Here is a 26,398-nt window from a genome sequence, read left to right as displayed (position 1 = left end):
CCTCAGGAGATGTGTTTGGTTTCCTTTGGTTCATCTGAAACAACATTTAGCAAAGATTTGACTTCATGAACCTCTCTGTCTACATAAGATTGCTTCTGCCATGGAATACACAGAAGAGCTCTTCAAATATATACTCCGATCTGCGATAACGTTCTGACCACCGGCAGGTGAAGGGAATAACGCCGGTAATCTCGTTATCATGGCGTCTGTCAGTAGGGGGGGGGCAGCGAGTGATCATTTTGTCTTCAAAGTTGATGTTAAAAGCCGGAAAAATGGGCAGCGTAATGATCTGAGCGGCTCCGACGAGGGACAAAGTGTGACGGTGAGACGACCGGGTCAGAGCATCTCCAAAACCGCAGCTCTTGTGGGGGTCCCGGTCTGCAGCGGTCGGTCTAAAGGGGTCCAACGAACGAAAAGCGGTGAGCCGGCGACAGGGTCATGCGCGGCCGAGGCCCATGGATGCACGTGGGGGACGAAGGCCGGCCTGCGGGGCCAAATCCAGCAGACGAGCTACTGGAGCTCAAATTGCTGAAAAAGTTACCGACCTTCAGGCTTTCAGAATTCTTAGAGCTGCTCCCGTACTTTTAAACTATATATTTTCTACATAGTCTTATATGTCTATAACGCCCCCTCCAGCTGTCAGGACTGTCCCAGCAAATACGCAGCTGTTGGCACCTATGCACAAAAATCTTACTATTGCTCCATAAAATATATACATTTCTTGTTGCTCATCATAAATTCTCCTTATTGCACTTAATGAAATGAGTTTAAATCACTCAGCCCGCGTGGAAGATGTTAAATGTGTGAGCGCTTTCACATGCGTACAATGAGGATCCTGTGTGCGGCCCCCCTCGCTCCCTGCTCCGTGGATGGCGTCCCACTCGGGCTGGATGAATGGTACATGTGTGTGTCCAGCTGCACTCCCACCCAGAAAACTGCACCCCGCCAGGACCCCGACACTCGCCCAGCACAGCAGCCAGGCATGGGCACGCAGGGGGAGCGCATCAGTATGGAGGTGAGTATGCCCGGGGGGTAAGTAAGGGTATTAACCCCGTCCTTCCCCTCACTCCGCTGCACTTGATATTTAGAATCTCCGTGTAGAATGTTCTATTTCAGATCCTCCCGAAATTCCACGCCGTTTAGTTACTCGCTCGTTAATGAGATTGTGGTTTTGCTGGTGAGGAAACCTCAAAACCCCCAATCGCATCTAAGGACCCCCCCCTTACTCTCACCACCACACACAATCCATTAACCCTCCGCTATCCCAGCTTTCGCCCTGATGTCTCCGTCGACTTCCAAAAGCTGTTCCCAATTACGGGTTTTCCTGCTCTCTCCATTGAGTTACGGTGCCCTTTTCTGCCCTAAATGACTTCAATGCAGCCATTAGTACCCTGGCTCACTAAGGGGCGAGTAAAGCGATTGAGGGGTTAAAATTTGCTGTTTACAGCTCGCCACCATTTTCCTCCTTCCTAGGACGATTAGGCTGGACTTCTTCCTTTTTTATCGTTTTAGTACTTGCTACTCATCTGTATATTATATATTTCCGCATTTACCGTTTTTTGGCTTAGTTTTCCTCTTCTGTTGCCGTTTATTTTTCATTCTTTCCATTCTCTCTCTCTCTCTCTTTACTCTGCACGGGGGTAGATGTAGGTCTCGCGGTGTTAAAGAGACACCCCAGGGTCCCAGACAGTCTCCTGATCAAAGAATGCGTATTAAAGGACTTTTTAAATTGGACGATTCCACAGAATCCCCCCCCTCAGCCACCATATGCATGAAAGTGTTTTTTAGGGGGGACCCAAACCATAACACCCCTAGTTTTCTTGGAAGGGCAACTTCTGTGTGTTCTTCTTAGGAGGAACACTTCCTTTTGGGACCCCAATATGTATGACCCTCTTTCCTGCCCTGATGCCCCTCTTTTCTAGGAGGTCAGAATGTTTGCTGGGTATGAGGGTATCGCAGGGTTCTACTGCCCTAAAAGCCCCCAATTTGTGCTTTTATTATCTGTTGCCTGTTGGAACAGAATATTTATTTGTTCTGCTATCTTGTGAATACTTTACAGTTAATAAAGGTACCAAAATAATAATAATAATAATAATAATAATAATAATAATAGTTTTTCCATAATGGTTGCTCCACACGTCCATCTGCCAGGTGGCTTTTCTCTTGTTCTTAGCACCCAATACTCAGCATTAGTAGCGGCTGCTCAGTTTATATATTCTGTCAGTTTCTCTGTAGCTTTATCTGGTTTTAGAACTGGAATGCAAATCAGGAAACATAGGGTTAAACATGCGCTCCATAGGATACCTATGTTCAATATAGGTAGGGAGCGACTGCAGGTTTTTGGAGCACTTAAGGCAAAATATTTATTGTAAGTAATAAATAGATACCATACTTTCAGGCTCCGCCTACGCGGAGCGCTTCCTCTTCAAGGAGAGAGGCTTCTCGGGGGCGGGGCTTATCGTGAAAGTGCATGGTGCTTATGACCTAAAGGGGGGCTTGTGACATACATGGGTGGGGCTCTCACGTACATAGGCATGGAGAGCCCTGACCACTTTAAGTTGTGCAGGGTGGGCAGGTTGATATTTAAATCAACCTGTATGGCGGATCATACAAGGACTGTTGACGGGACTGTTCCTCCAGCAACAATACAGACGGGTGATTAATTGGTTGTCGATTAAAGTTATTTTTTTGGAGGTTTCTCCATTTCTGGTTCATTCTGTGTTTATCTATCTTCTCTGCCCTTCTCCCTCCCCGTTCCTGCGATTATTCATGAAATATTTTTTGATGCACATCTCTTTCCTCTCTGTTTCTTCTGTGACGCCCCAATGGAATTTCCGCCCGGCACCGTAGACCATAGAATTCCTAATCTGCCCCAGATGTTTGAACGGGAAGATCATTCTCTGGTATTAGAAATGAAAAAAACGGTATTTTGTGGCCTCGACTGACCTCCGAACTAAACAGAGGATAGAGAAGGGACTAGCTAAACTACCCCCCAGGGCCAATAGTCAACATTGGGAGCAGGGGGGAGGGGGGTGCTTTTTGGGGCATTTCTGAGGTTTGGTTAGGAGGAGGGACCTGATTGGAATTTCGAGTGACTACATGACTTGTGGAAAACTATTTATGACGTTCCCCACGTCAATTAAAGCCCGCTAGATCAGAGGACCTCTCTAAACCAACCCATGATCCCCGCTGCCCCTAAAAGCAGGGCAGCGTCTGAAAACCAGGACTGTCTCGTAGCAATCGGCAGCTATGACGGTTGCGTATTCATCCCCGTGCGGTGTGCTTTCTATTATTAATGTTATAATTGCCCTCGCGTCTCCTCCCTCCTCGCCCGCAGCCATCTTGGCGTGTGCCCAGCGTGTGAGGGCAGACGCAGGCCCATCCAGGTTCTTTCCCTGGGACGATCGCAACGGCTGCCAAAGCGGGAAAAGAATGGCGGCAGCCGCCGGTTCCCCGGATTCATTTGTCTCTTCGCACGGCTCTGTGTATTTTATTGATCGGCTTTGCACCGAAAAGTCTTTTTTGTTATAATTACCTGATTGCACTGGTTGCTATGGCGACTGCTTCACTTTTACTGCTTTAAATCCCTAGTGTGTTAAAGGGACAGTTTAATGTCCTCGACACCCTGTTTAAAGAAGGATGCATATTAAAGTACTCGGTGAGTAACCCCAACCCTCCGCGAATACTTCAATATGCAGTTTTCGAAAGAAAAAAAGAAAACACCTGACCTGGAAGTTGCAGCCCTGTTGCTGCAGCTGCCCTCCTCCTCCATGGTCCAGCGTTTCCTGCTGCTGATTGGCTGCTTGAACCGGGGGAAGGCTGAACACATCTCATGCGTGGAAATTAGTGGGGGGGGGCAGGAGGAAAGGGGGCAAATGCATAATGGGGGAGATTCTGCAGAATCCTCCATTGACAAAAGCCACACCAAGAAGATTTAAAGGGACGGCGCAGCTATCAGAGGCACTTAAAAGGCGGATGATGAGTGGGGCGACTATTTAACCCCTTAATGACAAAGCCCCTACATGTACAGGCTCAAAATGCATTGCTTTCAGTGGGTTTAGGGACCGCCCATTGTCCTTAAGGGGTTAAATACTGAATTTACTAAACCAAAAGGAATTTATAAAAACACCATTGTAGGAATGACAGTGTCACGGCGCATGCCTGGAAACGTCAAATCCCAAAGTATCAGATCATGAAAAATTGCCTAATTACGGAGTCATTTGTGACTCAGTCCCTCTTATTATTTCCACCCGTGCCGGCCAAGCATCGAACACCTGATCGGAGGATGGGACGGGTATACGGCGACGCGACAAGCCACGTACGGGGAAACTTCACCTATATTTAAGGGATTTCTAGCTCATTTCTTATAACTGACAATTTTAAAAGCAATGCATGAAAGAAAGAGGAAGGCTGTGGTACTCAAAGGGTTAATGAAATCACAGCTGAAAATGCAAATATAACATAAATCAATAACACTCTTCCATAGGTTTATTTAGTGTATATAGAACAGTTAGATGTGGGATTTAGGATATATATATAGATATATATATATATATATATATATATATAAAATATATTCTTAATTTTTATTATTATTATAATAATAAAAATAATAAAAATAATAAGATATTTAATAATAAAAATAATAAGATATTTAATAATAAAAATAATAAAAATAATAAGATATTTAATAATAAAAATAATAAGATATTTAATAATAAAAATAATAAAAATAATAATAATAATAATAATAAGATATTAAGTCTAACTCTACCCCCCGGCCCCTCAGGTGTTTGACTGCCTCGATATGGAAGTTTTGAGGTTGTCCCGGGGCTAAAGAACCGGTTCCCATAGAAACCAGGGGAAAATAAGCCAGTGCGGTCAGACAGCCCTATTATGTTATCATGTAATAAAGAGAATGATTTAATGTTTTATTGCATTGTTCCTGTGCTGGATCCCTGCCAGGTTCAGGTTGATAAACCTGTTACGGCGTCACGTGTATCTTCTGACCCGTTGGCACCGCTGACCGGATGACTGAGGTTTGCGATGTGTCACGGTGTCCTTTATGAGTCACCCCATGAGACAATGTCTGGGTAATTGGGCGTGCGAGGGAAACTGCCCCTGGCAGACGTTGTAGTCTAGGAGTCATTACCGACAGCCCAGGTTGCAACAGAAGGGTAGATACCCAACCTAGATGCCCCGAGAATCTCGTGATCTATCGAGCTGAAGGAGTTCGCGTGAGCAGGGCCCTCGTCATCCTTTGTTTCAAATTGCTATGTGATGCACACTAGTTGTTATGTCCTGTTTACCCATTGTACAGCGCCGCAGAATATGACGGTGCTATATAAATCAATGAATTCCGTTTGTAGCCTTCAAAATTGGATGGGGCTGAGCAGACTGTAGATATATTCATCTATTCCTGGACTACAAAACCCCGCACGCATGTTCTTCGGAAACATGATGGCCGAAGTGATGGGAGTCTCAAACTGCCCCCATGTTATACACATCGTATACTGTAAGCCTGTGAGCCGGACCCTCTGTACCTAATGTGTCGGTTCGTCTTAGTCTGTCGGTTCTATTGTAATCAGATCCTTTGAACGTATGGGCTGTAAAAGACGCTGTGTACATTGTTGGCGCTACATAAATAAAATAATAATATGGTGGGTTTGGGAATGGATATCTATCCCACATAATATGATAATATATTTAGTAGATATGTGTAGTATGATCTAAGTGCTTATGATGTCATACTTTTTATCAGGCTCAATACATTTCAATTAGCGATTTTGTTTGGCAATCCTGACACCTAGTGGTTTGAAATGGAATTACAGGACATGCATTATTTACAGAAGCGCATCAATGTTATTTCCTTTAAAATTAAGCAAAAAGTAATTATTCTATTTTTTTATTATTTTTCTTACCTATATATATATATATATATATGTATATATCCAGGCGATCGGTAACCCAGGACCAGCCAGGAGATCTGCAATAAACATTAACCATTACGCCACCAAGAAGAGTCTGGCGGAGAGCATGTTGGACGTAGCATTATTCATGGCAAATGCAACACAACTGAAAGCTGTCCTGGAGCAAGGTCCCAGCTTCACTTATTATATCACTCTCATCACCCTCATCAGCCTGTCACTTGCTCTGCAGGTGGTCATTGGGATTCTACTGATCATTATTGGTAAGGGCTACTCCTTTACAGCACTTACTGCAGGGGTTTCAGGGGGTACATCGACGACTAGTCCCAAGGAGTCCGCTGCCCGGTATCTCCGGGGATCCCTGTCTCATAGGTGTGTACCTGGGGCAGCAGGAGATCTGTCCCATTCTGACCTCTCCCCTTCGCACAGGTTGAGGGGCCAATCAGAAAAGAGGAAATCTGGTGTTATAAACTCAATAGAATAGTTACGATTTGTTAAAAAATGTTATATTGACATAATCTCTTTCTATTTTCCATCGTGTATTTTTATTAACGGATAGTTTTGCTTCAAGGCAGTGTCTCAGAGGGGTCAACTTCTACCTGTAGCCTGTCTAGACTTCTACGGGTTGTTTTTTTTAATCTAGAACAATATAAAGGGGACTGGGCTCTCCATCCATGTCTGCTTCGTGATCTCTTCACACAAGGAAGTTTTAATTAGCAATGACGAGCTTTCCTAAAAACACTTCTCCTGTCTGATCCACATGTGTTCTTCCAAGAGTGAGTGTTGGAGATGTGGCAGAACCCAAGTTGAGATTCTGTTCTGTTCTTGACCTATGCAGCTCGTAGAAACCTGAACGATATTGAAAAACAGCCCAGGCTTGATCTGCTGAACAATGTGGCCACGGGGCTGGTTTTCTTGACGGTCCTTTTGAACATCTTCATCACAGCCTTTGGGGTGCAGAAAACCGGCCTTTACCCGTCAAGAGGACCACGGGAAGTCAACTGAGCGGACAAGCTTCACAGGTATACATCATATATATATAACACATTGGTCAGGGCCACATTTTTGGGTTGCATTACAAGGCAAAAACTCTGTTGTGGATTTTCATAGTTTTGCCAAATCTTGCAACACGCCACCACGTTCTTACCGATGCCGCAGCTAAAAAACCTTAAAATACCCTTAACGATATCCTGAAAATAGAAGACATCAAATATTCACAACATTCTAATTTACAGCATCCAGTGGAACACGGGGGGCACCAACAAAAGCCCAAGGAACACAGAATGGAGAAGAGCTATTTGTTCTAGACTTCTATGTATCACAATAGTATAGAGTGTGTTTCAGAGTTCTAAGTTCTATATGAGAATGTTCCAATGTTCTATATATTAAGAGAATGTAGAGCTGGTTCCAGGTTTCTATATCTCATGAGAATCTAGAACTGGTTCCAGTGTTCTATATATTAAGAGAATCTAGAGCTGGTTCCAGTGTTCTATATCTCACGACAACATAGAGCTGCCCCCAGATTTCTAGATCACATGAGAAGCTGGTTCTAGAATGTTTAACATCATAGTGTGGATTCCATATACACCATAAGCATACATGTGTTCAGGGCCAATAAAGGCTGTAGGGTGTATAAAGTAACACACGTGCTTACCGGTAAAATATGTTCCTTTGCTGTTTTCCAGATCTCGGTGACTTTGTTGCGTTGTGTTGCGCAACCAACTACTCAGAGATCTTCCCATTCCTATTTTCTGTATATAACCACCGGAATTCTTTTTATTAACACCGTAATTAAAGCCGTAATTCAGCCTAGAGACTTTTCATCTAACTCTCTGACCCACATGCAACCCTTCCTTCCACCCGATCGGAAGAAGACACCATAAATATACAGGATGGAGTTCAAATTCTCTTAAAACACCCGATGACATATTTTTATTATGAGATGCGCTTTCAAAATATAATTCGCGGGGGGGGGGTTGATGATTTGAGAGGACGCATGAAGTGTAAAGAGACTTTTGCTGAGTGTGATTGGAGTTGTACGTCAGAACATCTGGAGCTCTAGAACTTGACTTCTCCTGATCGAATGGGGAGCTCATCGTCCACAAAGACACCCCAATACCTGCAATGCCGAACATAAAGCCAACACGATGACCGTTCTACCACCTGATATGCTCAGCTTTTCCGCTACATAGGTACTGAATGAAGAGACTCGGGACTGATGGGTACTACTCTCTTTTATTGCATCGCGGTCCTTTTGGTAAATCCAGAATATCCTTCATTGTGTCCGTTCAACGAAATCTTTAAATATTAGGGCCGAGCACATACTTCATGTCAGAGTCCACGATTGCTGTGATCGGTAAACAAGCTCCTTAGAACAGCTGCTTCGGATATAGTCCGTCCTTCTCTGGCCCTCGTGTGGCCCCCAGGCACACAGCCCAACGAATGCATTAAATACCCCCCCAAGACAATACGCTCTGATTTAAATAATTGTCCTCCCCGCGTGTCCTCGTAACGCTGTATTACAGGTTAAGAACTCCTATTGTCCAAAGTGAAATTAACCCTTCATATAAATAATAAAAGCTAGAATAATAAACGCGCGTGCATCGCTCAAACACATACAGCTTCCCGGTTAGTTTTTTTCAATGAAAGCTAGAAACCCGGTGCTGTTCCTAACACACTCCCTACTCAAGGGGTTAATGGTTTCGGGATTAATCTCCCCTTTTGCATCTCCATTCCTTTGTGGCCATAGTCTAGCGGTGCTGGACAGGCTGCTATGAAAATATCTAAGACCACCCAAGCCGTGGAGGCGTCCCGTTGAAAGGACCATCACCTGATCTCTGACCCATAAGGTCACTTTCTGGCGATGTTAAAAGGCACCAATTAACCCTATATTGATACCCATCAACCCTATCTCAGGTATCTCTGATTCCTTCACCTTGTAGCAGAAACCTAAAGAGTTAACTGCTTACATCGATACACTTCAACCACCACGGATGACAGCATTACGATCTATGATGTCATTGCCCTCCTGGCGCCTGATGTCGGTTCCACATGCCACGCTTTGAATGGAAATGGTGGAAAAAGTTTCTAACGGCAAGGCGCTCAACTTCCAGACCGGCTTGAAGAATCCTGAAAGAGAAAGGGTTAACTGTATTCATGCGAACTTCAAAATATTTAATCCGATTTACCAAGCCAGCCTAAAAAAAAAAAGGCAAAAACCTAAAGAAATCATTACACTTCTATGTTGCTTCCGAACAATTTATTTCTGAATTATTTACAGCAATGTAGTCAGGCGAGACTGTCTGCCGGTGTCTCCTTAACTTTGTGAAATAAACGTTTAAAAAAAAAATCTGCACTTTTTTAAAAGTATTCATAAAATATAAAAAGACGCCGTAAATTTTAGCTTCAGCCACTAATTCGGTGCAAAAACAGCCTTCAGACTGGATTTTGGGTTGATTTTTTCCAGAAGTGATACATTGTGCAACGATGTAACAATAGTTTAAAGAGCGTTTGTAACGGAACGTGTGATAACGCGACACCCCGACACCCCAGCCTTTCGCACACTTTGCGGGTTGGGCGTCAGGCCCTCCATCCCTGGTTGCCCTCTGATGATGAGAACGTTCCTCACCTGTCCAGCAGCTCCCAGTCTTCTCCTCCCCAGCGCTCCCGAAATTCCGCCGTGTTCATTCCTCCGATACGATCCAGGTCGGATTTGTAGATTCCCAACAGTCCAAATCCATTAACTTCCCAGTAACCTGCATCCACAACACAATCATATAACGCAACGATACGTGGGAGAAAATTCTACAACTCCATGATGCTCAGCCGGCCAAACAGAGGACCACGGCAGAGATCGCTTGGCCTTTCTCTCCAGGGTCACACTCGTCCATCATCACATTGAAACATGAAGACTGAAGTGTTGAACACTCAATGCCTTGGACTGAGCTTTAATAGAATATTATAGGGGTGTAACGCTAGCTTTTGGGGGCCCCAAACAAAAAGAGTTATTGGGACCCCTGGTTTGAGTAACCCGGCCATTATACGCTGTAGACAAGGGTCTCGTAAAACCACCAGTGGTCCTCAGGAACTGACAAGGAGGTCCTGGATGATACAATGTGTGTAGGTGGGGTGGGTAGGTGGGGTGAGACAAATTAGGAGCAGAGTGGTAGATCAATGGAACACCATTCCAGTAGAAGTGGTAGATGTTAGTCTAAACATGCATGCGATAGACATAAACCTGAACCTACGGCAAGACCAAAGACTGACTGAGGCAGGCTAGATGGCCCGAATGGTACGTATCCGCCATCAAATTCTATGTAGGATGAGGTTATTTCTCTCCCCTTTGTACAACACTTCAGAATATGAGGCGCTATATAGATGAATAAATATGAATTAATAATAATAATGTTGCGGTTTAGGATACTTTGGACAGTCCTTTGGTTAATGTGTTCCCCGATGGTCCTGTGCATTAAACATCCTTACCGTCGGGCCAGCAAGCGGACGCCCCGCAGTTCAGCCTCATCACTATAGGTGCGAAAACCATCTTGCCCTCCACCGTGTGCGTGCGCACCAAATCAATGATGGACGGGGGGAAGTGCATGTGAAGGTCACACAGGAAAAAGATGCTGTGCGGGTTCTGGAGTAAGGAATGACATTATGAAGCGTTATTGGGGATCTGGAATCACTTAGCGGTTATAAAAACATCCAAATCCAACAGGAGCAAGAATTTATTCCGTGGGCTTTGGTTTGTCATCCTTTTGGTTGCGCTCATGATGTAATTACGGGTCATCCTGACATATGGATGTCCGTCACTCACCTTAACCAGGTTAACTCCAGCCTGTAGTCCCGCGGAGCGCTCAAAGTTCCCGTCGAGGGTTATCATCTCATAACTGGAGAGAGAAGTGGACAGAGAGGAGAGATGGCCGGTCAGAGAAGGAGAAAACGGGACGATTGTAGCATCTACCAGCTCTTCTGAGGGTGGTCCCTTTCAACTCTTTAAATGATCTCCTTACGATCTTCTCTACGATGCCATCTACTCTTAAGCCCACTAAACGCGAAGTGAATTAACCCCTTGCGGTTTAGTTAATTATAATAATTCTATTCAGCGTTGCTGACTGTGCAGGGGCATCGGCCGGCACACGGGATCACCTGGGGATGCGCGACTGTTTCAGAGCACTCTTTACGTCCAAGTCTGTGCTATTGAAATCCACAACGATAACGCTGAACCTGGCATCGGACGTCGTCTTGTACAGGGCCTCCATATCCCAGATAAACTTCTGCACCCAGCGAGCTTGGTTCTTAACTAAGGGAAGAAAAGAACGTTAGTAGACGATTAAGATGAAATGCATCACGTTCATAGGTGGATAAATAGAACAGCCTCCCAGCAGAAGTGGTAGAGGTTCACAGAGTGGGGGAATATGGCTCCCGAATCTAAAACAAGACCAACGACTGACTCCATGTTTCTACTGGACAATCACACATCCCCCTCACCTGGCACAATAAAGTAGACCGTGGCTTGTGGGTTCCAGGTTAGTCCAGATGGCCAACACAGCTCCATGCGTTCTTCGGCTGCCATAAGCCTTCTGCGTGAACCCCACATCATGTTCCTCATCTCCCTCTCGTCTTCTCGGTCCTCCGGAGAAACCTCATTCCAGCCGGGGGCAAAAACATACTGAGAGAAACGTAGGATGCGGTTGAAGCGGTCCTTCAACTCCAGCTCCAGAAAGTAACGACTCCCTCGTACGTAGTCCAGGTGCCTCTCTACGTTAACAACGCGCCAGAGTTGGTAGATCCTCCACCCAGCGGAAAGGGAAAGAATGGACTTTAATAACAAGCCAGACACTAGACTGGAACACCTTGTTAAAGGGTGACATAGAAGCCTCGTCCTTTTTCCCCATCGATTTATAAAACTTATAAAATAACAAGACCTGTACTTGCCCCCTTATACCATAATGTTCTCCCTTTGATGCGGCACCTACTCTTTTGATCCTTACATTTTGATTGCACCCACTCTGTCTACTTGCCCCAGTCCTTACCCTCGATATCGCTGGTCCAGTTTCTTCATGAAGGCTCTGGTGACGCTCATCGCCTCCCTTTCTCTCAGCATCAGATTCCCGGACGTGTTACATTGAAGGTCGATGAAGTCAGAGCGCACGACCTGGAAATCCGTCCGACCCACGCTAAAAGTCCTGTTCCAGCTGACTGGCTCCTCAAAGACAAATGGGTAGTCCATTTCTTCCTCCACTTCTTCCTCCTCCTCATACGGAGGACTATCCTCATCCTGATTGAATTGCTCAACATTAATCACCTTTTCCATCTCCACGACCGATAGTCTGTTATAGTTAGGGTCCATAACCTGATCAGGCTCTAGTCTTCTTCTTGTATCTGATTTACTCCTGTCCTCCACACCCTGCTTGCTGTTTTCTAACCCCCGACTGACATCTTCACCTTGTCTGACAGTTTGTTTTCTCCTTTCAAGTTCTTCAAACGTCTGTCTCCTACCCTCAGTCTGTCCAAGGCCCCTTCTTTCCTTGTTCCTTTGTGCAGACTCTTGTCCACCACCCTGAGCGTTTCTAAGACCTTGTCTTTCCCCATAACCCCGTTCAGACCACTCTATTCTACTCTCACCTTTTCCAGGACCATATCTTTTCATCCCACCATTTTCAAGCCTCCGCCTTCCCATTCCAACGTGTTCATGCTCCTCTCTTCTACCCTGTCTAGTTCTAGGGTTCTGTGTTTCCCTATCGCTTCGCTCAAACATCTGCCCATTTCTCTTTTGCAATTTCAAAAGTTCCTCCCATCCATTAACTGGTTTAGACACTGGGTTGACTACTTCTCCATGTTGAGACATCGGCTTTCCCTTCCTTTGCGCCTGTTGTCTCAGCCTGGGCTCCTTACTCCTTGTCCCTACAGTCCATGGGGGACCAATGGTTTCTTTACCCATTGTCTTATGTTTCTCATTGTCCGATTCTTGCTGCTTCCCTACTTGTGAAAGCCTCATCCTCTCACTAGTACTCAACGGATGATCCATACTTAATACGAACCCTTGCCCATCCAATATATCCTCACTTGCTCCCCTTCTGTTGTTCTTCTGCTGCTCTTCACCATCCCAGTCCACTTTTTGACCCCCTCGACCTGCTCCTTGGTAGGTGGTCCGCCTGTGAACTTGGGAAACATGCCTTGTGCCTGGGGGTGTAATCTTTTTATTCTTCCCAAGTCTGCGGACACTCATGGATCGTGAGTCTTGCCCGTTGGGTGGAGGTCGGCCATTAACATCGCTGGCCGTTCCATGTAGCGTCTGCCTTTTCTCAAGGCTGTCCGGGGATCGCTCAGTCCCGCTCTCAGATGGATCTGAAGAATTGACTTTTCTCTGTTTTTCTAGTAACTCCTTTGCCATGGATTCCGCAAATTTAACCTCCGACTCCCCAAAAAGCTTCCTATGCTTTATTAGAACGTTATTGTCGTATGTATCGTCCCTGGGCTCTTCTGCCTCCTTCGCGCCGTCCTGCATGTCTTCATACTGAAAGTCAGAGGGGTTATAATCGTCATCTCCTCCTGTAATACCAGAAACATAGAACTGATTAACCCTTTCGGCTCCAGCTCCCAATAACCCCAGCCTGCCAGCTCTCACGTACCTTGATTTTCTGGGGCTTCCATTTTCATGTACCTGTTATATTTATACCTGTGAAGTCGAACACAGCGCTTAGAGCGATATTTGTTACTCTTGTTATTCAGATATGACGTAAGAAGCCTACCTGTCACTGTATCGCAGATGTTCTTGGTACATACAAGGATTCTCCTGTTCCATGTGGCTCAGCCGAGTATAATCATTAGGATAGACGTACGTGAGATGAACCTGGGAAAACAACGTTCAACATTCTTACTTCTCATATACGTGACGTGCGTTCCGCTACGGATTTACCCCATCACTATTTCTGGTCTCTCTGATGGCCATTGTCACCAGATCCATTGCCCTCCATTCCCCACCGCAAGCCACCGTAGACCCTAGTATGCTTCTTTTTTTTTGGAGGGGGGTCTTTCTTGTTTGCCCTACTTACAAACTGCAGCCCCTGGTATCGCTGTAGCGGGTATCCGGTGATTAGGTAGCTGGGCTTGTAAGGGCAGGAGGGCAGAACGCTACGAAGTCGCTTCATGCTGAGCAGTGGAACTGGAACATAAAAAAAGGGCGATTCACCAGAACGTCAGAAAGGCGACAAATGCACACAATCCATGAAATGATCTAATTAATGCGGGACGGCAGAAACCGGCTGGAAATGGGGGCCAGGTTTTCAATAAACTTGGGTCATCTAGAACTTTGTTGAGGGATCTAGTTTGGTTCTTCCCTTATAGAATATCGGGAACCATATTTGAGCAGCATACGGAAAACATTCAGATTTATAACCAACGCAGGTTACGGGGTGGCCGTAGAAAGCCGCTCACCTTTATAAATGTCGTCTCGTGGGTCGGGCTTCAGCATGTCTGCAGGGTGAGCGCCGGAGCAGAGACTGGGGTGGCTCGCAGAGGTCAACGGAATGAAAGATGTGTCTCCGAGGGGAAGGTGAGACTCATCTAACGGACGAAGAACGAATCAGGGAGATTAAAAAATATATCTAAACAAATAAATTAAATTAAATGGGATGGCCACGGGCGAGCGAATGAACTCACCCGAGTAAAGCGACAGGAATTGAGAGTCTATGAGAGTGAAGGGAGAGCCGACTCCGGACAGACGCCACTGCAAGCGACAGAAGCAAACACATAAATGGAGTTGGCCTGAGAGAGTCATGGTCTCCACTCATTGGATGCATTATGAAGGTCTAGTAAGGACTGAGCTGGCCCTGCACAATGCATAGGCCATGTATTTTTGCATGAACGCAGGTGGATCCGTTAGGGGAGTTTGGTCATTTTGGTTATTCCGGTTCTGCTTCTTGATTACGATGAAACCCTAAAAAGCTTTTGATCTCTTCAATAGAGATTTCTCTCACCCCCAACTCCACGTGGTCCGTTCCTGCGTCATCCTGTTTGTGCAGCAGCTCGAAGTAGTATCTCCGTGATGCCGACAACCTGCGGAGGAGACCACAGAGAACTTTGAGAACTGCTCGAGAACCCACACAGAAAGCATAGAACCTGCCATCAGAGATCTTCATCGCTTTTCCGTGTTTCATCTCCACTGGAGTATGTGTTGGCGCTTTATAAGACGCAGTTATTTAATGAAGTCCGTTGCCCACAAACCTTTGCTGCCCAGGTGGTCTGTCTGGGTGATTAAGACTGAGACAGTCTATCGTTTCACACAACGCAGTAAGACAAGGACCTTGGACATCGGCTTCCCCCGGATCTCACCTTACAAACCCCGACCTCTGACTTTGGAATTTATTAAACTCCCCCGGGGCCGTCCACTGATTTCCAGGCTGTGGAGGACACGGAGACGCACAAATTGTGAAATCGCGGGTCACGTTATCGCGGGCAACGCGGACAGACGGGTTTGAATGACCGTACCGGACCAACTCGGCACAGAAGCTGCAACTTTCCCACTGTTTCATCCTCGCTGAGCCAGAACTCTGAGTTGTCATCTGAAGATACCCCGAACTGGAAGTCTCCTGCAGGAACACGCAAGGGGTTAATTCTCTAAAGCCGGGGCTTCGTTGGAAAACTGTGACTATTAACATCTGGGGGGGGGGGTCAACAGACCCTTCTATGTTACAATAAGATTTATACTGCTATTCCTTAAAAGTAACTAAACCTGGCTAAATGTTTCCAGTAATGTCATTAAAAAAATAATCGAGAACATCTCTTTTTGCCTCGTTCTCCCTCAACGTTCCAGTAGATTGTAAGCTCACAAGAGCAGCAACCGTCTTTTACCAGGCGTTCGTGACGTTGTGCTACAGTTATTGTTTTTTGTTCCTTTTTAGCCGGTGCTATTGCAGACATTCAAGAAATCGGTGCTTTCTGCTCAGAAAAGTCTTAAAAGTAGATATCTGCACCCCGCCCCCCCCCAAGTTTAGGGGTGGGGGGGTAATAATAGTTTATGTGTTATGTTGTATCTCACCGTCGGTGGGGGGATGCAGGTATCCAAATACGCGCAGTGCATAGTTTGTCCACTGGGGGGTGACAGCCAGCTTACTGATTGTGGTGCGACTCTGGCAAGAGACAGGACCGGTGTTAGCTATTTAAACAGGATCTTGTATCAGCGCATGGTTTGCGAGCTTAAATAATCTATGTATCAGGATACAAGGGATCAAATAAATCCTGGAAAGCGGTATCCGCAGCCAGCCGTGTGCATAACCCTGTTTTTTTTTTCTTTTGTTTAAATAATTGCCATTCCCTGTAACCAGTCCGGGGGCCAATGGCAAGGATTTTGTGCAGCGTAACCCTGGAGCGTTCAGAGGTTTACCCCAGGGGTCACGCAGCCTGGCGCTGATTTAAAGATTTAATCTGAAAAATCCATTTTATGCTTTTTTCCCCAACACTTTATTCCTGCTTGAATAAACCCAAAAAATAATTTCATTGGGAATATCTTTTACCTTTCCGGCAAATCATGGTTTTTCGGGACTATTATTAGAACTTTTAGGGATCGCTACAATGGAATCTTTGTGACGGGCAATCAAAGGGTTAATATTTCGAGTGTCTCAAGGCTAGGTCCTTTTAGAACCTTCCGGTATGACTGTGTATCAGCGGAAAGTGCAAAAGTTAAATAAAAATGGATAAAACTCACCAGCCCCAAACAGAGTAGAATTGGGGCCGGTTATGGACTGTGTGATTCCCCCCCCCCTGGACCGCAACCTTTGAAACGTGAGCAAGAATCTTGATCTGGGTTTGACCCGGAGTCTCTGGGAGAAGCGCGGCTGCTCCGGTCTCTGGGTCAGCTTTCTCCGAAGGGGCGGGGACAGGGTGTTGTGTGGCCACGCCCACTCCCCGCCCATGCTTATCTTCTCCCTACTATAATGATAAGACGGGACTGTGTTTCCAGCGGACACTCACGTGAGGATAGAGGGGGAAATGGAGATTACGTCTGAGCTGTTTGACGGAGCTTCCACACCAGTCTTCAAACACGTGGAGGTTTACTCGGCCCCTGAACTGCAAACGTAGAAAAGGTCGTAATGCATTTGTACAGCGCCGCGGAATATGACGGCGCTACATAAAACAATAAAATAATAACCATGTGCTTTTCTTTTATGGGGCATTCATAATAAATTAATAATAATAATATAGACCATAAAAGCGTGGATTCCTGGATCATTCATTCATTCCTGGATCATTCATTCATTCCTGGATCATTCATTCATTCCTGGATCATTCATTCATTGTTCAGAACCAGAACAATCTACTAGCTTGGATCGTAAGGGAAGTTGGCTGATCCTGCGTTGAGCCGGAATTTCCGGTGTTAAAAATATCTTTTTTTTAAACGTTGATTTCTCGCATGCTTGGAACCTTTAGGTGAAAAAAGGTGCGCTTTTTAAGGTAAAGCTTTTTTGATGAAAAAAGTTGGATTTGGTAACCCGAGTCTAAATAATGCTATTGATACCTGAGTCCTGGGACAAAATCCGTACGGGGGTTAGGGGGTCAGTGGAGGATTAAACAAAATGCATAAAAGAGGTATTGTCCTTGCGTTCCGCACACCCAGGAAGAATACAGAATACCTGATCACGGGGGGGGGATGCTTAGAATTTGTATAAATACTAATAAATAGCATATTTTCAGCCTAGGAGTGCCCTTTTTTAGTAGCACCTGTCGTTACGGTCTTTTAAAGTAACAATATATGCTTTATGGCGATGCTAATGAAGTCCATTCCTGCATAGACTTTCATTAGTCTAGAGTGTCTGGCTAGGTGATTAAGACCGAGCCATTCTATTATTCCCCACAGGCAGTATGATAAGGAGTCGAGGTGTTTAGTAAATGAAATGTTTTAAAAAAAGAAAAGAGCACAACATTTTTTGAAAAGTTACTTTTAACCTGAAACCAGTAATAAAAGTATGTTGCCCTGCAGGTTCTTTTCCCGTGGATATTTTTTTGGCTTCACTCCGTTTTAACATTAATTAATGTCACAAAGTCAGATCGTTATGAGGCTCCTGTAATTGAAACAAGCGATTTGCTTTTGATTTACCTCTGGTCTCCACGGGACGGAGTGATTCCACGTATGATTTCCAGGGCTTGTGGGCTGAGGTATAAAGAAGAGAAACAAATCAGTCAAGAAATGGTTAACTATTGTGGCAACAATCCTTCAAAAAGTCCTATAGAAAAATAAACATTTCCTTCACCATAACTGCAGCGCTGTATATAATAATAACCCCAGCACTGTATACAGTAATATAACCCCCAGCGCTGTATACAGTAACAACCCCCAGCGCTATATACAGTAACAACCCCCAGCGCTATATACAGTAACAACCCCCAGCGCTATATACAGTAACAACCCCAGCGCTGTATACAGTAATATACCCCCCCAGCGCTGTATACAGTAATATAACCCCCCAGCGCTGTATACAGTAATATAAACCCCAGCGCTGTATACAGTAATATACCCCCAGCGCTGTATACAGTAATATAACCCCCCAGTGCTGTATACAGTAATATAACCCCCAGCACTGTATACAGTAATATAACCCCCAGCACTGTATACAGTAATATAACCCCCAGCGCTGTATACAGTAATATAACCCCCCAGCGCTGTATACAGTAATATAACCCCCCAGCGCTGTATACAGTAATATACCCCCAGCACTGTATACAGTAATATAACCCCCAGCGCTGTATACAGTAATATAACCCCCAGCGCTGTATACAGTAATATAACCCCCCAGCGCTGTATACAGTAACATAACCCCCAGCGCTGTATACAGTAATATAACCCCCAGCGCTGTATACAGTAATATAACCCCCCAGCGCTGTATACAGTAATATAACCCCCAGCGCTGTATACATTAATATAACCCCCCAGCGCTGTATACAGTAATATAACCCCAGCGCTGTATACAGTAATATAACCCCCAGCGCTGTATACAGTAATATAACCCCCAGCGCTGTATACAGTAATATAACCCCCCAGCACTGTATACAGTAATATAACCCCCAGCGCTGTATACAGTAATATAACCCCCAGCGCTGTATACAGTAATATAACCCCCAGAGCTGTATACAGTAATATAACCCCCCAGCACTGTATACAGTAATATAACCCCCAGCGCTGTATACAGTAATATAACCCCCCAGCACTGTATACAGTAATATAACCCTCAGCGCTGTATACAGTAATATAACCCCCCCAGCGCTGTATACAGTAATATAACCCCCAGCTCTGTATACAGTAATATAACCCCCCAGCGCTGTATACAGTAATATAACCCCCAGTGCTGTAACCTCCAGTGCTGTATACAGTAATATAACCCCCCAGCACTGTATACAGTAATATAACCCCCAGCGCTGTATACAGTAATATAACCCCCCCAGCGCTGTATACAGTAATATAACCCCCAGCTCTGTATACAGTAATATAACCCCCCAGCGCTGTATACAGTAATATATCCCCCCAGCGCTGTAACCTCCAGTGCTGTATACAGTAATAACCCAGCGCTGAATGCCCACAGGGGCAGTCGTGTCCGTGTGCCTCAGGGGTATTCTCCAGGTAGCCGGAGCCCAAACGTTCCCAGGTATCGTCATATTAAAAACGCTCAGTGCTTTTTATTGAATCGGAGACGCTGAGCGTGGAGGTGAGGGGGATTGTGGGGGGCAGAACGAGGCGAGGCCTGGGGCCGCTCCCAAGGTCAATACAGCACTGTCTATATCTCTGAATAATTATATAATGTTTTCTAGGTAATTCGCTCCTCTATGATTGCCGGAGGGGCGTGGAGTCACTTTATTGTGCATTTATCTCTATTTACTGAAAGGGTTGTGACATAATAGATTGTAAGCTGGGCTGTGCCGGGCCCTCCTTACTTCTTGTTTCTGTAAGTTGAATTGTTATATTATGTATTACTTGGTATTAGCAGGTTATGATGGCGCTATATATAAAATAATAAATAGTAATAAACATCATATAAAATGAGTAGGGGCAGAGCTTTAACCTTCCACCGCTCCGTACGGCACGGAGCGCGGCGTCCCCGCAGCGGATTAGGAAGAGGTGGGTGTTATAACCTTGAAGCCACAAATCTCATGTCACGGAGAGAGAGAGACATCTGGCCGGTGGGAGCTACGAACACACGGACCGAACACACGGACCGAACACGCCATGGGATACGGCAGATTATAGGGATCCACGAAGGCCCTGAGCACCGCGTCGCGTATCTGTCGGTATTTGCAGATATGAGGGCGCCGTTATCCGGTATACAGGTGAAGAAAAGTCCCCAAAACAGTACCCTGCCCCCATCCCGCAAGGAATGGATATATAAGTTCCCAGGTATGGATATATATATATAAGCAAAAAAATATATATATATAAAAGCAAAAGAGACTGTAGAATTTATCTAGAAGAATAGAATTTATTACATGAATTGGGATACGAGACGAGACGAGGGTCCCAACCAGCCGTGCATAACAGCAATCGTACATAAGGCGTTAGTTGCCTGGTGACCCTTCTCGCCCGCATAGCGGGAAGTCTCAGCGGCGCAGGCGTTCTTAGATCGGTTGCCCTTATGCTCGCTACATTGTATCTCCTGGCAGAACATCAGAGAGCAGGACACTTTCACCATAGAGATCATAAATCAGAGACGTTTCCGGAGCAGCTCATGATCAAGGACTTTATTTGTTTGTTTGTTCCTATAATTTATTTTTTAAAGCATTAAAAGTTACGTTTTACTTTTAAAAATGGCTACTAGTCCAAGGATCGGGTATTTCTGTAATGTTCGGGCTCACGCCCTGTAGTAGCCACTCACAGGTCATCTCCAGACTGCGAGACCCCCGAGAATCTGCCCCTTCGCCTGGGTGTTGGGGTAAAAGGCTGAGACAAACGCTGAGAGGCTCTATGTTTGGGGTTTCTTACCAGCTCGTGTTGTTTGGCGGGTTTGTAAAACTCCACTTTGCGGTCCGTGTCGGGAATATTGTTGAGTGCGAGAGCTTTGCCCAACTCGGCCCAGCTGCTGTACCCTGAGGGTGAGAGAAAAGGGATGAGAACGGCAGAATCCCGACATCAGACGGGACGGAACAGGCAGCCGGTCATTAACGATGCTGCATTAAAACGAAAAGACCGTCGTGGCATTAAATGGTTAACGCCGATAACGCTAGATGTCAATTTGCATAAAATAACGAGTTCCTGATTTTTTTATCCTTCGAGATTCTTTTGCAGCTTGTTTCGTTATCCCTACTTCTCCTTTCTTTTGATGAGTGATGTAAGCAGTGACGTATCCGGGGGCCGCAGGTCCGGGGGGGGGGGGCAGGACTCTCCAAATGACTTTACAAAGGAGCCTCTAGTGCATTGTGACCTCTGACGGTGCCCAGTGGGGTCACTGCGGGTTCCTGAAAGTGGATCTGCCACTTTTCCCAAAATCTACATTATTACTATATCATTTTATTATAGATTAAAATAAACTATATATTTTATATAGTGAAGCTCTGTTTCTCCAGGTCTCTGGGTCACTGGGACGGGTATGCAGTATTTGACCACGCCCACTCCTGCCCACTCCTGCCCACTTCCCTCTCACTCCCCGCCCACTAAAGTCTTATCTCTCCTGTCTATTGTTGCTGATTGCTGTTTATTGGTTCAGGCAGCCTTTGTCAGGGTGAGGGGAGGAGAAGGAAGAGAACATCAGGACTGGGAATTGATGAGATAATGCTGGTTGTGCCCTGGGCTAGGCTGGCTACGAGACGGCCATATTGCTTTGAGTCCAGCGGCCGCCTGTTGATATGAGTGCAGCAGACGGCTGGATATGCCCGGCCACAAAAAAAGCGCGATATAAGTAGTTTTAATAAATACGTTTAGTTATGCTGAGGTGTGATGAGCGTTCCCCTTTAAAATCCTCAGTGTTTGACCACTTTGTGACCTCATTAGTCCCGATAATTAAACGCTCAAACCCTTTATGTACTTTCTCTACCCTCATGGTTTCAAGTTACTAAATCTACACTCGGGGAAATTACACTCGACTTTACAAATTACCCTTCAGCCTTGAGAGAAGTTCCTGGTATGATGAGAAACCGGGCATATCCAGCCGGTAGCCGCACGCTGCAGGACTCGGTCTGCCACCGGAGCCGGTCTTTAAACCAAACCTCATTAAGCTCTTCTATTGATTTCAGTGGGAACGTCAATCGGTGACGCAAACTCAGGACCATGGATTTATACATATATACATATCTCATTTAACATAAAATATATATAACTTAATATGATATAGAGATATGTATATAATTTAATGTATAATCTAATATGATATATATAGAGATAGATATATAATTTAAGATATAATATATATATATAATTTAATATGATATATATAATTGAATATATAATGTAATATGATATAAATAGATATATAATTTAACATAATATTTATAATTTTATATAATATATATATATATATATATATTAATATTTAATCTACCGGCAATATGATATATATAGATATATAATTTAATATAAAATATATATATATAATTTAACATAATATATATTTTCATATGATACATATTTATATATATATATATATATATATATATATATATATATATACGGTATATATAAATATAAATATAATAAATATAAATATAATAAATATAAATATAATAAATATAAATAAATAAAATATTTGTTGAAGTTATCTCATATATATTTTGCATTTTATTACGGATACATTTTATTGTTATTCTTTCGAATACAGTGTATACACCTTTGCCAGTAACTTCTTAAAATCACATTAAAAAAAGGATTAAAGTAAAATGTCCCAGCATTTGATTTTAAAAACCCGGTCATTTTATTGAGGGATTTTCACCCACACCTTCAGCACACAAAGGGTATTCATCTAAAAGATGCGAGTCGGGCTTAATATCATAATCTGCTCTGTTTAATTTGGATCCGATGTGAATTGATCCATTTAGCGACATGGGCTGCATGTGTGGTTCTATATAAATAAATTGCAATAGAAAGTTCATTGAGAACGCACCAAATACTGTCAAATTTGGGGTTTATAAAACATAATACAATAAAAATATGTATTTTTAATAAATACCCTAAGCGTGTTCCTTTACCTCTTCAGAGGACATTCTGGTGTCCTTAATTAAGAATGACTTACTTTTAGGAGAAGCTGCAGCACCGGTTGCTTAAAGCAGCCAATCGGTGTCAGGGAAAGCGCTCCCATTGAACACCATGGAAACTTTTTCTGGGCATGCGCGCAGGGGTCCCCCCCAATCAAACGCCTCCTGAGCCAGTGGTGGACGGCATCGGATGTTATTAAGATCTAGACTATTTCTTGTTTTTGGTCAGTGACTTACGTCGGTTGATGGGGTGTCCGTCCGTATACGTCGTCACGTTCACGTAGATCATCCACGCTCCTAGAAACAGAATGGAGGCCAAGACAACCAGCCAGAAGTTTCTTTTCAGCGTCTTTATGGAGAGCGGGCGACCCCACATCCTGGCTGCCCCCATTCGACGTCCCTTCTTTGGCAATGTGGTTTTGGCAAGCGGTGTGTCGTTACCAGAAGTCATTCCCTTCTCAGCTCATTTAGAGATCTCTTCTCAGATCCTACATCGTGCTTTATCGTCATCGTTTGCCCAAAACGTGGAATAGATAAAGATCCTAGGCCGTGCAATATCTCAGGCACGTCGTCATTCATTAAAAGCTTGGAGGCAGGTGTCCCGTTTAGTGACCCGGCAGCACCAGATGTCCCCTCTCTGTGGTCTCAGTGGTGGCACGTTCTTTAGGTTCTCCAGGTTCCTTGGTGTCTTCTCAATGCGTTCTAGTCACACGTTTCTGCCCACGTTCTATTGTATCCCTGCTAATCCGACCATAACAGAAAATGAGGTCCTGTGTCCTAACCCCGGACTCCCTCTCTCCCGCTCTTTCTGTTTCAGTATTTACATTACCTGCCTCACCTATACATAACCTGTCTCACCTATAAATTACCTGTCTCACCTGTAAGTTACCTGTCTCACCGATAAGTTACCTGTCTCACCTATACATTACCTGTCTCACCTATACATTACCTGTCTCACCTATAAGTTACCTGTCTCCCCTATACATTACCTGTCTCACCTATACATTACCTGTCTCATCTATACGTTACCTGTCTCCCCTATACATTACCTGTCTCACCTATACATTACCTGTCTCATCTATACGTTACCTGTCTCACCTATAAGTTACCTGTCTCACCTATACATTACCTGTCTCACCTATACATTACCTGTCTCACTAATAAGTTACCTGTCTCACTAATAAGTTACCTGTCTCACCTACACGTTACCTGTCTCACCTATACATTACCTTTCTCACCTATAAGTTACCTGTCTCACCTATACATTACCTGTCTCACCTAAAGGACCCGCCCCTTCCCTAACAGTCGATGCCGCTTCTGATATTCTCTGTCCTCTCCGACCTGCTTTGTCCCTTTCTGCCTCCTCTTGTTTCCTTGTACGGTGTCCCTGGGGTTCACACACCTTAGTCCGAGGGGCAGGGTAACTCCCAAACTCTTACCGGCGCCCCTCCCCGTAAAGCGAGCTGCTTACTAACCAAGCCGCAATAACCTGTGTAACCCATTCCTACCCGGTGACGGAAGCAGAGATCACAGGTGCAGCCGGCGATAAGCGCTCTTATCCGTCTACTGAATACAAAGAAAGAAACACAAGTACACGAAAGAATAAAAATACGAAATAAAATAATAAAAAAATAAAATAATAATAAAAAAATAAAATAATAAAATAAAATGATAATAAAAAAATAAAATAATAAAAAAATAAAATAATAAAAATAAATAAAAAGCAGTCGTCGATCAACAACCCTATCGGTTATTTTGGAACAAGAATAAGGGAGAGTAAAAATAAAAATGAATGAATTTGCATTCTGACGTTCAGTGCTGTGTACACAAAGGGCGAGATAAAAGGACGGCTCAGGGTGGGCTTCCCCTCCGGGGGTTTCATGCGAACGTCTCCTGGTGACTTCTAAGAAGCAGCGGCGTTCTAATAGAAGATGAAAAGGTCATCGGGTATCGCGTGGGTGAGCCGCGAATAAATAATTCAAATAATAATAACAATTTGTCGGCTTTAGAGGTCTCCTTGTACAGCGCCACGGAATACGATGGCACTTTCTAATTCAATACATCATAATAATTCCTGCCTTTGCAGGACTTGTGCCTTTGCTGGTAGATACTTGGCAGCTACATGTATGTAATGCTCTAATCAGTGGACACGAGCCTCGAATGATATATTGCTCTTATTCTGGAGGGCTGTGCAATGAATGCAATAATAATTAAATGAAGACATATTGCAACACAGACACACACAATATATACACCATCCAAGTGTCCCTGTTAAGGAGGAACAGTCCCTCTAATGTCGCTCAGGACGTTTGAGGATATCCCAGGGTTCTATAGCCCAGAAATGAATAGAAATGACAGATTTAACGTAAATCGAAGAAATATCCGTCCATCGGAAAGAAAAGTCACAGGAAACGTCGGAGGTGTTTGTAAATTTATATGAAATCGGACGTCTGTCAGCAGCTCTCGGCTCCGCAGACGTCTTAAAGTCTTGCCGCGCCCTGATTTGGGCTAATTGTTATTATACTTCATAGACTTTAACGACCTGTCTGAATCCAGCAGAACGTCAGGGCCGGTACGAGCTGCTACCCATCGAGACGGCGAATCCTCCCGTGTATTGTGTCAGGCAGCTGCACGCAAAGCATAAACACAAACCCTGCATGCGGATAAACAACGAGGACACGCGTGTTCTGCTCATCTCCGAGGCAGCCACTCTATACCCCTATGGCTCTCTTGGACCCTAGGCGGCTGCCTACTTTTGCCCTGCCCCACGCAGATGATTTCTGGGGAGCTGAGTATTAAGGATTCAGAGGTATAGCCGGACGAGTCGGTGTCGGCTCACAAAAAGCAAAGTATGAGCCCGGGATCCCTCCTCTCGTTGGGTTTTTGGTCCATATGGATGCTTTCAACGACTTAACGTCTGGCGCATGGCTCGTCAAGCCAAGCCTTGTGGTCTGGCTCGACTTTTACTGCCAGCAAACCCACTGACTGTATTATTTAGAGCGGGGCCACCATCAGAAATCTTGGGACCCAGTACAAATATCCCTCTGCCCCGTTTCACCCCACTGCCCTGCCTTATGCTAGCAATAGGACCATCAGGCCCCAGAGCCCAATAAGGCTTGGGTAGTGGGCCATGAGGGCAATTCAGGGGGCCCGTGACAGACCATGGAGTTTGGGGCCCCCTGCTTGCCCAGACCCCCTACAGAAATACCGGTTGTACCCCACTGATGAAACTATTATCTTTATTTTAATATGGATCCCATAACAATAAAAAGCTTAAACCAACATGAAGGAGAATATAAAAT

At 44.6% G+C, this 26,398-nt stretch overlaps 2 protein-coding genes across 3 annotated transcripts; one reads left to right on the top strand and one right to left on the bottom strand.

Moving 5' to 3' along the window:
- The first annotated feature begins 793 nt into the window (after window positions 1-793).
- NINJ2 (ninjurin 2) lies at window positions 794-7,718 on the top strand. Of its 2 annotated transcripts, none has more exons than XM_053464546.1 (4): window positions 794-1,015; window positions 5,956-6,097; window positions 6,766-6,949; window positions 7,613-7,718. In XM_053464546.1, the coding sequence occupies exons 1-3, from the start codon at window positions 800-802 to the stop codon at window positions 6,930-6,932; spliced, it is 525 nt and encodes a 174-aa protein (XP_053320521.1). In that variant the 5' UTR covers window positions 794-799; the 3' UTR covers window positions 6,933-6,949; window positions 7,613-7,718. The 2 variants fall into 2 exon arrangements, with proteins under 2 accessions (XP_053320521.1, XP_053320520.1); XM_053464545.1 differs by having other exon boundaries at window positions 5,956-6,190.
- A 1,202-nt stretch (window positions 7,719-8,920) lies between these two features.
- Window positions 8,921-23,723, bottom strand: B4GALNT3 (beta-1,4-N-acetyl-galactosaminyltransferase 3). The gene is made up of 20 exons (XM_053464544.1): window positions 23,334-23,723; window positions 20,896-20,999; window positions 18,025-18,078; window positions 16,902-16,997; window positions 15,970-16,060; window positions 15,420-15,520; window positions 15,264-15,331; window positions 14,909-14,987; window positions 14,592-14,658; window positions 14,367-14,495; window positions 13,985-14,094; window positions 13,682-13,782; window positions 13,562-13,608; window positions 11,963-13,481; window positions 11,418-11,719; window positions 11,076-11,229; window positions 10,744-10,816; window positions 10,410-10,563; window positions 9,556-9,682; window positions 8,921-9,056 (listed from the first exon to the last, which is right to left on the bottom strand). Exons 1-20 carry the CDS (start codon window positions 23,545-23,547, stop codon window positions 8,945-8,947), a joined length of 3,702 nt encoding a protein of 1,233 aa, XP_053320519.1. The 5' UTR covers window positions 23,548-23,723; the 3' UTR covers window positions 8,921-8,944.
- Window positions 23,724-26,398: the final 2,675 nt, after the last annotated feature.

The sequence above is a fragment of the Spea bombifrons genome, chromosome 4, assembly GCF_027358695.1.
Source record: "Spea bombifrons isolate aSpeBom1 chromosome 4, aSpeBom1.2.pri, whole genome shotgun sequence".
NCBI lineage: Eukaryota > Metazoa > Chordata > Amphibia > Anura > Pelobatidae > Spea > Spea bombifrons.
The sequence above is the reverse complement of the archived record's forward strand: the minus strand, read 5'-3'. Positions and strand labels throughout refer to the sequence as shown.